The sequence below is a fragment of the Schistocerca piceifrons genome, chromosome 2, assembly GCF_021461385.2.
Source record: "Schistocerca piceifrons isolate TAMUIC-IGC-003096 chromosome 2, iqSchPice1.1, whole genome shotgun sequence".
Taxonomy (NCBI): Eukaryota; Metazoa; Arthropoda; class Insecta; order Orthoptera; family Acrididae; genus Schistocerca; species Schistocerca piceifrons.
Window position 1 is genome coordinate 464,568,203 of NC_060139.1, and position 12,096 is coordinate 464,580,298.

Consider the following 12,096-nt stretch of genomic DNA (forward strand, 5'->3'; position numbering starts at 1 on the left):
GGACATTCACATGGAAATCCTTGGTACTCACGGTTGCAAGAGGTACTTCAAAGAATGCAAGCACTTGACAATTTTTGCATCATTTCGTGATTGATGTGCTACACAAAAGCCGTTATACTTTCCAGCAGGGCTTATGTCAATATCACAGGGCTTCCAATTAAAGAATTCGAGTTGTGTTATGGCCTCCCAGTCCAAATTTGGAGAATAACAGAGACGATCTTCTGTTTATTTACAGAATTGCATCGCTTGCGCGGAGAATTGAACACCACATACTCCTAGCCTACCGTGAACTTGCAGTAGCCGTGCTACGACAAACGGCACGCTTTTACGTATCAGAGACCAACGCCATATGAAGCGGATGGTGATACGTTGTAGCTTGCTGTCGTATGATCACATTATGCATTTGTACTTATATGTTTCGTTTTGAGGTTCATAGGTATCATACTTTTCAACATTATTAAGGAGAAAAGTTAAATTTTGAAAAGATAAAAAACCAGCAGTGTTATCGTACAAAACATCGCCAGATTTTTATTGGAATACTAAACACTTTGATTGGAATTCATATCAATTGCTCTAAGCGATACCGGCGAATGAGGTTTTTAGGGACTGAAAAAGGAACGTGTTGTTAGTTCCCACCTGAGTTTTATTGCCATCTCCGGCGTTGCTCTCCGTTGCTGGACAAGCATCTATCGTCCCGTCATCACTGCTGTCAGAGCTGGTATTTGTTTTGACCATAGCGACGATGGCAACTGACAGATTCACCTTCAGCGTGTACTGCACACATAGGCCGAAAAACGCCAAAATCGCCACAATGTAGCGAGCAGGAATGAGGTCTTTGCATCCTAAAGAACAGGCATTAAGTTGAAATTGCGGTTGTATGATTATTATATGCAACACAAAGTGAAACACTTCCAGTGATAACTATGAAATTACATTTTGTCAGATATATGTAAGAACGGCTGTCGATTCTATATCTAGTGCAAGATTTTCAAAACTCAGAGACACAAACAACAGCTCGCACACGTCAGGTAATTTGGCGTAGTTTTAAGAAACTGTAGCTCATTTATTCAGCTATGGACGTTCACTGCTCTTATCTGAGATTAATTATTCCTAAGTAAAGAGTCAGCGATGAAAAAGATCTCTTATCTTTACATTCTATGTCAAAATGGCGAAAAAATCGTCTGTGGCAAATTATATACAGTTAATCCCTTTTTAATAATATTGCTGACAGCATTTGAAATCTTAGGCAGAAAAGTGAACCAAAATAATAGGATAAGATGAATACTTGACTCATAGATTAAGTGAGCATATGTCAAATAAAGTATTCTATTCACTGTACCTTTATTCTTTGTCCAGCTCAACTCGATTTGTATATAGCTAATGTACTGAAGGGTTCGACAATAAGAAATAACTTTCAGTTCATACAGTCAATGTGTACAACAAAACACAGTATCTGAAAACTGAGTAATCTGTGGAAGTAAGCCATAAAAAATGGTTCAAATGGCTCTGAGCACTATGGGACTCAACTGCTGAGGTCATTAGTCCCCTAGAACTTAGAACTAGTTGAACCTAACTAACCTAAGGACATCACAAACATCCATGCCCGAGGCAGGATTCGAACCTGCGACCGTAGCGGTCCTGCGGTTCCAGACTGCAGCGCCTTTAACCGCACGGCCACTTCGGCCGGCAGTAAGCCATAAGAATGACTTCAGCGTAAGGTAAAGTATGATCTGAATACAAGTTCTGTATTATAAAGTTGGAATGAAAGTGTCTTTCTAAATTAGAGGAATCCATTTAACAGAGCACAAAACAAAATGTGGCAGAACATCAGATAAATAAGATACTTGAGTATCCACAGTAGAAACCCAGAAATGCGAAGTAAATAATTTAATAAAACTGTAGGTGAACCTGCAAATGTTTAATACCACTATGAAAAGGTTAGAGGAATTATCGTTACAAAATATTTGGTCGACATCGCAAATAGACTATGTAATGTAGGTAGATGCGCAAAATCGTGCTATGCATAAGAATGAATACCGTCAGTATTGATTTTTTATCTGAACTTCAAAAGCAAGACAGAATTGGTTCCGGCCACACCAGAGAAAACGGGAACAGAGATGCAAGGAAATTGGCAAGTACTGCACTTGCACGAATCATGGGGCTGCAGCAACACAACTCAGCTTCTCTACAGAAATGAGAAACCTATGCAAATGCGGTAATCAACATAAAGTACGCCCACACCGAATGCAGAGCGATTTGGCGATAGGATCACACTGGCCAACTCGATCCACTGGCTGTCGGGCCGAGGATGCGAGAGTTTCGGTCGTGCGCGATGTATTTGGACGCTGTTTCAGGGAGCGTTCACGCGCAGTGTTGGAGTGTGGTTTCAGCGGGTGTGTATATTTGAGTTTTTTGTGGGCGGTGTTGTTATTTAGTTGCCAAAATGAATACTCAGTGGAACCGCAAATAAATGAAACAACTCATAGAATTCTACAGAGAAGAATGGAACCTTTTGGACAATAAAAAGCATTTAAAAAACAAAATAAGAAGTTGACAAATGTTATTGGGTCCAAAGTCGACGAAGTGAAGAACTAAATGACTTTCTTATTGTGTTATTCGACCTTTAACAAAGAGCTATGCATGTGTTTGCTGCAAAATACATGCAGAAGCGCAACTTTTTCTGCCACTCACCCTCCTCAACCCAGTCCTACTGAGCAACAAGATTGTAAATCTTCATGCTGTTCGAGTTAATCTCTAATCCCGCCACAAAAAGCTCCAGACCATTCTTCTACTGTCGTCCCTATCTAAGAATGAAGTGTTATTCTGCAATATCACTCTAACCCACGCAACTAGCTGCATTCTGCAACTCTAAGAGTCTCACTCATTTTAGTCTATCACATTGCAGCACTTGGCAAATGCTTAAGTGTCTTAAAATTTTCCTATTGTAATTGAAGATTAGGGCTTCACGAACTGCATAACCAGTAATATCGTGAATTCTTATATTAATATTACGAAAATCAAATCTAACAAATGCACGTTCGGCATGCGCGGTCATATTGGTAACAAAATAAACAAGTAATCACAATTGTTACTATAGGTTATCTGTCATGATCTGACTGCAATCTGATTAAAAATAATTACATCAGACGCGTTTCGCTTCTATTTACAAAGCATCTTCTGCGGTTACTGGTATTTCTTTACATAATCTGCTCCTTACCCTCTTGCTAGCAGGGGTTGGTGTCGACTGGCTTCGTTTCACATCTGCACTTGGCAGTTTTTGGTATTCTGCGTTATGCCTTGTGCTGCGTTATAAGTATAGATACAAATAGTGCAACACAAGGAATAACGCAGAATACCAAAAACTGCCAATTGCAGATGTGAAACGAAGCCAGTCGACACCAACCACTGCTACCAAGAGGGTAAGGAGCAGACTATGTAAAGAGATACCAGTAACCGCAGAAGATGCTTTGTAAATAGAAGCGAAACGCGTCTGATGTAACTCTTTTCAATCAGATTGCAGTCACCTCAAGACAGATAACCTATAGTAACAGGTGTCAACAGCTGCTGCGGAAGATGGCCGCCGGCCGCAGTGGCCGAGCGGTTCTAGGCGCTTCAGTCTGGAACGGCAGGTTCGAATCCTGCCTCGGGCTTGGATGTGTGTGATGTCCTTAGGTTAGATAGGTTTAAGTAGTTCTAAGTTCTAGGGGACTGATGACCTCAGATGTTAATTCCCATAGTGCTCAGAGCCTTTTTGTTTAATATGGCCACCCAGACAAGAGTAACCACAATTTCTTGTAAAAGTAATCACAATTTCTTGTAAAGCACATATAAGACGGTAAAGAGTAATACTTTTAAAAAGGGTTTGGGTACACCACTGAGAGTTGTGCAAACATCACTAGCATCCGTTGCTGCAGTTGTGATGTTGGCTTGCCCCACCATCCACCGTGTGCACGTAACTGGAACCAGCTGCCGAGGGAGCACATTGAGACTCTAGAAAAACGAACAGCCGCAGTGCATGCAGTGTTCAGCTAGTGCTGATTTGATGTGTTTCGCCAGTCGCACGTAGGGTTAGTGCTGCGATACGGAAGTGCTAATTATCTCCCGGTTTCCCATGTGCACGAATGTGGCGATGTAGCCATGGATGCTTCAGCGGAAAATAAGAGACACTGCTTGAGTTGTAAAACTACCATAGGATACCACAAGTAAGCGTATCCTACGGTAGTTTTCCTAGCAGCTTTGGTCAGATAAGGTCGTTACCTGTAAGTTGGGCGTGTTGCATACTATCGGGCGTTACCTTTTAACGACCGATTTCCTTACGAATGCGATCGGTGTCTTACTAGATAGCTCTAAAGACTAGAAGTGCTGAACCGTCTAGAAACTTAGTGAGGATATATAATGGGCTGGGTAACCTACGGAACATTTTTGTTCTAGATTGTTATCCTCCTGTCAGTTACCTAAGAAACAACAGTACTTATAGCAAAACTGAAATTGTCAATGTTTAATTAACATTTTATCAGAAAGTTGTTGATTCGCAACATGGAACAGAGGGATGATGCAATAAAAATAAAGAAAACAATACAGATTTATCATATAGTGCTAGAAAACACAATTTCCTTAACAAAAAAGCAAAATAAAAAAGTGCAAACCAAAAATATATCAACATCGCTTCAATACTTCAGCGAACTTATATTCAACCTGTTTCTGTTATTCATAAGCAACTTTCTCATTTATCAGTAATAACTGGAAACTTCTGCCGTTCATCATGATGAGGAACGTTCTATTGAGTACAAAATAACAACAATAATTATACAGGGTGTTACAAAAAGGTACTGCCAAACTTTCAGGAAACATTCCTCACACACAAATAAAAAAAAGATGTTATGTGGACATATGTCCGGAAACGCTTAATTTCCATGTTAGAGCTCATTTTAGTTTCGTCAGTATGTACTGTACTTCCTCGATTCACCGCCAGTTGGCCCAATTGAAGGAAGGTAATGTTGACTTCGGTGCTTGTGTTGACATGCGACTCATTGCTCTACAGTACTAGCATCAAGCACATCAGTACGTAGCATCAACAGGTTAGTGTTCACCACGAACGTGGTTTTGGCAGATGCCCATTTGATGTATGGATTAACACGGGGCAATAGCCGTGGCTTGGTATCGACACAGATTTCCAGAAAGAAGGTGTCCCGACAGGAAGACGTTCGAAGCAATTGATCGGCGTCTTAGGGAGCACGGAACATTCCAGCCTATGACTCGCGACTGGGGAAGACCTAGAACGACGAGTACACCTGCAATGGACGAGGTAATTCTTCGTGCAGTTGACGATAACCCTAATGTCAGCGTCAGAGAAGTTGCTGCTGTACAAGGTAACGTTGGCCACGTCACTGAATGGAGAGTGCTCCGGGAGAACCAGTTGTTTCCGTACCATGTACAGCGTGTGCAGACACTATCAGCAGCTGATTGGCCTCCACGGGTACACTTCTGCGAATGGTTCATCCAACAATGTGTGAATCCTTATTTCAGTGCAAATGTTCTCATTACGGATGAGGCTTCATTCCAACGTGATCAAATTGTAAATTTTCACAATTAACATGTGTGGGCTGACGAAAAATCGCACGCAATTGTGCAACCACGTCATCAACACAGATTTTCTGTGAACGTTTGGGCAGGCATTGTTGGTGATGTCGTGATTGGGCTCCATGTTCTTCCACGTACGCTCAATGGAGCACGTTATCATGATTTTATACGGGATACTCTACCTGTGCTGCTAGAACATGTGCCTTTACAAGTACGACACAACAAGTGGTTCATGCACGATGGAGCTCCTGCACATTTCAGTCGAAGTGTTCGTACGCTTCTCAACAACAGATTCGGTGACCGATGGATTGGTAGAGGCGGACCAATTCCATGGCCTCCACGCTCTCCTGACCTCAACCCTCTTGACTTTCATTTATGGGGGCATTTGGAAGCTCTTGTCTACGCAACCCCAGTACCAAATGTAGAGACTCTTCGTGCTCATATTGTGGACGGCTGTGATAAAATACGCCATTCTCCAGGGCTGCATCAACGCATCAGGGATTCCATGCGACGAAGGGTGGAGGCATGTATCCTCGCTAACGGAGGACATTTTGAGCATTTCCTGTAACAAAGTGTTTGAAGTCACGCTGGTACGTTCTGTTGCTGTGTGTTTCCATTCCATGATTAATGTGATTTGAAGAGAAGTAATAAAATGAGCTCTAACTTGGAAAGTAAATGTTTCCGGACACATGTCCACGTAACATATTTTCTTTCTTTGTGTGTGAGGAATGTTTCCTGAAAGTTTGGCCGTACCTTTTTGAAACACCCCGTATACATACACACTGCTGGCCATCGTAAATGCAACACCAAGAAAGGCAAGAGGTAGCACAACAAAATTTATTTTGTAGATAACATGTTGACCAAGTATCAAATGATTACGTTTACAGACGTCTGTGGCATGTGGTTCCTGCCAGAATCAGTAGCCAGAGTAGCCGCCATTGTTGGAGATCACCACTGCCACACGTCTCGGCATTGAGTCAAAGAGACGTTGGATGTGTTCCTGGGGTACAGCAGCCCAAGCAGCTTCCACACGTTGCCAAAGATCATCTGGTGTGGCAGCTGGGGATGTAATCTGGGTCACTCGTTGAGCAACCATGGACCACATGTTTTCTATCGGCGAAAGATCCGGAGAGCGAGCCGGCCAGGGAAGCAATTCAATCTAGTTATTGACGAAGAACCTTTGGACAATGCGTGCCACATGTGGTCGCGCATTATCCTGTTGAAATATGGCTGTGGCCGAGCCCTGAAGGTAAGGAATGACAACTGGCTCCAGGACCTCGGATATGTAGCGCCGGCTATTTAAAGTACCGGCAATGCGTACTAGAGGCGTGCGGGAGTAATATCCAATGCCGCCCCATACCATAATACCCGGTGCAAGACCAGTGTGGCGGTGCATAATGTAGCTGTCCAGCATCCTCTCTCCACGGTGTCTCCACACTCGAATCCGACCATCGTGGTGCTGCAGACAGAAGCGTGCCTCGTCAGTAAAGACAACGTCATTCCATTCTGCCGTCCACATCCGTCTGTCATCACACCATTGACGACGGAGACGTCTGTGGTTCTGCGTCAGTGGTAGACGAAGCAATGGACGTCTTGCGGACAGACCACTCTGCTGTAAACGGCGTCGAATGGTACGCGCAGACACTGGATGATGCGTTAGAGACGCAATGTGCTGTGCTATGGTTCGGGATGTCACTGAGCGATCCGTCACTGCCATGCGCACAATTTGCCTATCAGCACGTGCAGTGGTGCACCGAGGTGAATGCGATCGACCACGTCGGTCCGTCGTACCCTCCTGCATCCAACGGTCACATATCCGCATTACAGTTGTTTGGTTTCGTCCAACACGACTAGCGATTTCTCTGTATGATAATCCACAATCTCGGTAAGCCACTATCCTTCCTCTGTCGAACTCGGATACTTGATCAAAAGATGTTCGCTGTTGTCTACGACGCATAACTGATCGTCTTGTGAAACAACCAGAAGGTAAACACACGTGCCGAACGTACACTCGTCGAAATCGCCAAGCCTTAAATGGCGCTATGAGGTGGCGCCACAGGCGCGCGTGATGTGCGTCTGCGCTGAAATTCTAATCAGTTGCATATCTCATCGCTGCAAACTCATGGTGTAAATTTCACTTGATTCGGATGCTTCCTTCAGGGTGTTGCATTTACGGTGGCCAGCAGTGTATTTTTATGTTTGCGCACGTAAACTGTACTTGCATCAAAAACAGTTGCTTTGGTTACATAAAGGAGCAGAAGTTAACGATCAACTTATTTTTATTGCTTATGAAGTGCAATATATATTCTGTAAGGATATAAAATATAATGCATGCAAAGTACTGTGGCTGGTAGATGCGCAGACGGCAGGGCACGCCTCGGGAGGGTGCCAGTGGTGGAAATGCTGAGTGTTGGAGGGGAAGTGCCGAGTATTGAAGGGGAAGTACCATTCTAAACTAAAGCCTATACTCACATATTTTTTTAGTTTTAAGCAGGACCCCTTCACTCCCACACTTGCATGGTGACCATTCAAAAAGATCTGTCACCTCTCCTTTGGCTAGTATGTAAAAAGAAATCCGCCGAATATGCAGCGGTTTATTTTCGCCTGGTTTGTTAATCATTTGTGACTTTCAGAGAAGTGTCACGAGTGGGGAATTTTGAATGAAACCTACACATTTTTCATTAAAATTGCTACACCAAGAAGAAATGCAGATGATAAACGGATATTCATTGGACGTATACACTCCTGGAAATTGAAATAAGAACACCGTGAATTCATTGTCCCAGGAAGGGGAAACTTTATTGACACATTCCTGGGGTCAGATACATCACATGATCACACTGACAGAACCACAGGCACATAGACACAGGCAACAGAGCATGCACAATGTCGGCACTAGTACAGTGTATATCCACCTTTCGCAGCAATGCAGGCTGCTATTCTCCCATGGAGACGATCGTAGAGATGCTGGATGTAGTCCTGTGGAACGGCTTGCCATGCCTTTTCCACCTGGCGCCTCAGTTGGACCAGCGTTCGTGCTGGACGTGCAGACCGCGTGAGACGACGCTTCATCCAGTCCCAAACATGCTCAATGGGGGACAGATCCGGAGATCTTGCTGGCCAGGGTAGTTGACTTACACCTTCTAGAGCACGTTGGGTGGCACGGGATACATGCGGACGTGCATTGTCCTGTTGGAACAGCAAGTTCCCTTGCCGGTCTAGGAATGGTAGAACGATGGGTTCGATGACGGTTTGGATGTACCATGCACTATTCAGTGTCCCCTCGACAATCACCAGTGGTGTACGGCCAGTGTAGGAGATCGCTCCCCACACCATGATGCCGGGTGTTGGCCCTGTGTGCCTCGGTCGTATGCAGTCCTGATTGTGGCGCTCACCTGCACGGCGCCAAACACGCATACGACCATCATTGGCACCAAGGCAGAAGCGACTCTCATCGCTGAAGACGACACGTCTCCATTCGTCCCTCCATTCACGCCTGTCGCGACACCACTGGAGGCGGGCTGCACGATGTTGGGGCGTGAGCGGAAGACGGCCTAACGGTGTGCGGGACCGTAGCCCAGCTTCATGGAGACGGTTGCGAATGGTCCTCGCCGGTACCCCAGGAGCAACAGTGTCCCTAATTTGCTGGGAAGTGGCGGTGCGGTCCCCTACGGCACTGCGTAGGATCCTACGGTCTTGGCGTGCATCCGTGCGTCGCTGCGGTCCGGTCCCAGGTCGACGGGCACGTGCACCTTCCGCCGACCACTGGCGACAACATCGATGTACTGTGGAGACCTCACGCCCCACGTGTTGAGCAATTCGGCGGTACGTCCACCCGGCCTCCCGCATGCCCACTATACGCCCTCGCTCAAAGTCCGTCAACTGCACATACGGTTCACGTCCACGCTGTCGCGGCATGCTACCAGTGTTAAAGACTGCGATGGAGCTCCGTATGCCACGGCAAACTGGCTGACACTGACGGCGGCGGTGCACAAATGCTGCGCAGCTAGCGCCATTCGACGGCCAACACCGCGGTTCCTGGTGTGTCCGCTGTGCCGTGCGTGTGATCATTGCTTGTACAGCCCTCTCGCAGTGTCCGGAGCAAGTATGGTGGGTCTGACACACCGGTGTCAATGTGTTCTTTTTTCCATTTCCAGGAGTGTATATTATACTACAACTGACATGAGATTACATTTTCACTCAATTTGGGTGGATAGATCCTAAGACATCAGTATCCAGAGCAACCACCTCTGGCCGTAATAACGGCCTTGATACGCCTGGGCATTGAGTCAAACAGAGCTTCGATGGCGTGTACAGGTACAGCTGCCCATGCAGCTTCAACACGATGCCACAGTTCACCAAGAGTAGTGACTGGTGTATTGTGATGAGCCAGCTGCTCGGCCACCATTGACCAGACGTTTTCAATTGGTGAGAGATCCCGAGAATGTGCTGGCCAGAGCAGCAGTCGAACATTTTCTGTATCCACAAAGGCCCATACAAGACCTGCAACATGCGGTCGTGCTTTATCCTGCTGAAATGTAGGGTTTCGCAGGGATCGAATGAAGGGTAGAGCCACGGGTCGCAACACATCTGAAATGTAACGTCCACTGTTCAAAGCGCCGTCAATGCGAACAAGAGGTGAACGAGACGTGTAACCAATGGCACCCCATACCATCAAGCCGGGTGATACGCCAGTATGGCGATGACGAATACACGCTTCCAATGTGCGTTCACCGCGATGTCGCCAAACACGGATGCGACCATCATGATGCTGTAAACAGAACCTGGATTCATCCGAAAAAAAAAATGACGTTTTGCCATTCGTACACCCAGGTTCGTCGTTGAGTACACCATCGCAGGCGCTCCTGTCTGTGATGCAGCGTAAAGGGTAGCCGCAGCCATGGTCTCCGAGCTGATAGTCCATGCTGCTGCAAACGTCGTCGAACTGTTCGTGCAGATGGTTGTTGTCTTGCAAACGTCCCCATCTGTTGACTCAGGGATCGAGACGTGGCTGCACGATCCGTTACAGCCATGCGGATAAGATGCCTGTTATCTCGACTGCTAGTGATACAAGGCCGTTGGGATCCAGCACGGCGTTCCGTATTACCCTCCTGAAACCACCGATTTCATATTCTGCTAACAGTCATTGGATCTCGACAAGTGCAGGCAGCAATGTCGCGATAGGCTACAATCCGACCTTTATCAAAGTCGGAAACGTGATGGTACGCATTTCTCCTCCTTACACGAGGCATCACAACAACGTTGGAAACTTTCCTCATGTCAGCAAGTTGTAGGTGTTGCCACCGGCGCCAAAATTGTGTGAACGCTCTCAAAAGCTAATCATTTGCATATCACAGCATCTTGTTCCTGTCGGTTAAATTCCGCGTCTGTAGCACGTCATCTTCGTGGTGTAGCCATTTCAATGGGCAGTAGTGTATAAAGCTACAAGTAAAGAAAAAACGAAATTTTTTTACTAAGTAGTTTCTGTAAAATGGTTTGAGAACGACTGCAGGGTATGCGTGTCGATTCCGTCATCGCCGCTCGGCCGAAAGGTGGCAGTCGCTTGTCGGCTTCCCCTTCTGAAGAAACGGACGATTTCGCTCAGCGCTTTGGATGAAAACTGGTGACTGCGCATCGGCCACGGTATCCTGCGCGACTTATACACATTAGATTAACAATGAATGATATGTGGTTCGAATTATGTGGGGAAAAAAACAAAGAGAAGTCTCTGTTTCCATTTTCTCTCTTACATATTTATTCATGTTTCTTCCCTACCATTTCTACTTGTACTACTGGTAAGCCCACCGTTTACTACGTCATTCATGTAGTGCACCAAAAGCAGCGTATTGTTAGTAGAGCACAACTCTAGACACTACAAACTAATTAAACGCCACAGTATGGACAGATAGGAGTCCTACAAATTGTCGATGGGTTGGCTGCCTGTGAGCCCAATTCAATAGGGCCGTCTGTTCGCCAGCTAGTGGATCCTCAAGACCCGGGCTCAGCAATGTAAACAAGCAGCCGTTATGGAACTGTCATTCGGTACCGATGTGACGTGCACCACCAAGAGTAGTAAGTCGTCTGTGATCAGAAAGTAATTCGCGTAAACTGAGAGTGACACATCTGGGCTCGCGCTACAGGCAGTAGTGATGTTCTTTCTCTGCAGCGTATCCAGCTGTCGGCTTGGCGTCGATCCTTAGTTTCTACATGCTATTTGATTAACGGCTTTGTCCTCCCTAGTTAGTTTCAATACAAGACGCTTATGGTATCTAGTTTTTTCTGCGGTATATGGAGCATCTTGATGCAGTTTCCACAACTGTAGTGTCACTTTGGACGAAATACCAGGGCCAACTGAACTTTTCTTTCTATTTTAAAAACCACGACCGGTTTCGAGCACCACGCCGTTAACCAGAGGTATATGTCATGCGTTATGAGAGACCATAGAACGATTCGTTTAGATAACTGAATGTTTGTGTCGTTACATTATCATAATGAACTTATTGAGAGAGTTGTTTA

General features: G+C 45.6%; 1 protein-coding gene across 1 annotated transcript in view; it reads right to left on the reverse strand.

Moving 5' to 3' along the window:
* The window catches only part of LOC124775486 (sialin-like), a 140,869-nt gene extending 140,134 nt beyond the window's left edge, over window positions 1–735 (reverse strand). The window contains exon 1 of the mRNA XM_047250319.1: window positions 637–735. Coding sequence (XP_047106275.1) covers window positions 637–735 — 99 coding nt within the window. The remainder of the gene's footprint in view (window positions 1–636) is intronic.
* Between the last annotated feature and the right edge of the window lie 11,361 nt (window positions 736–12,096).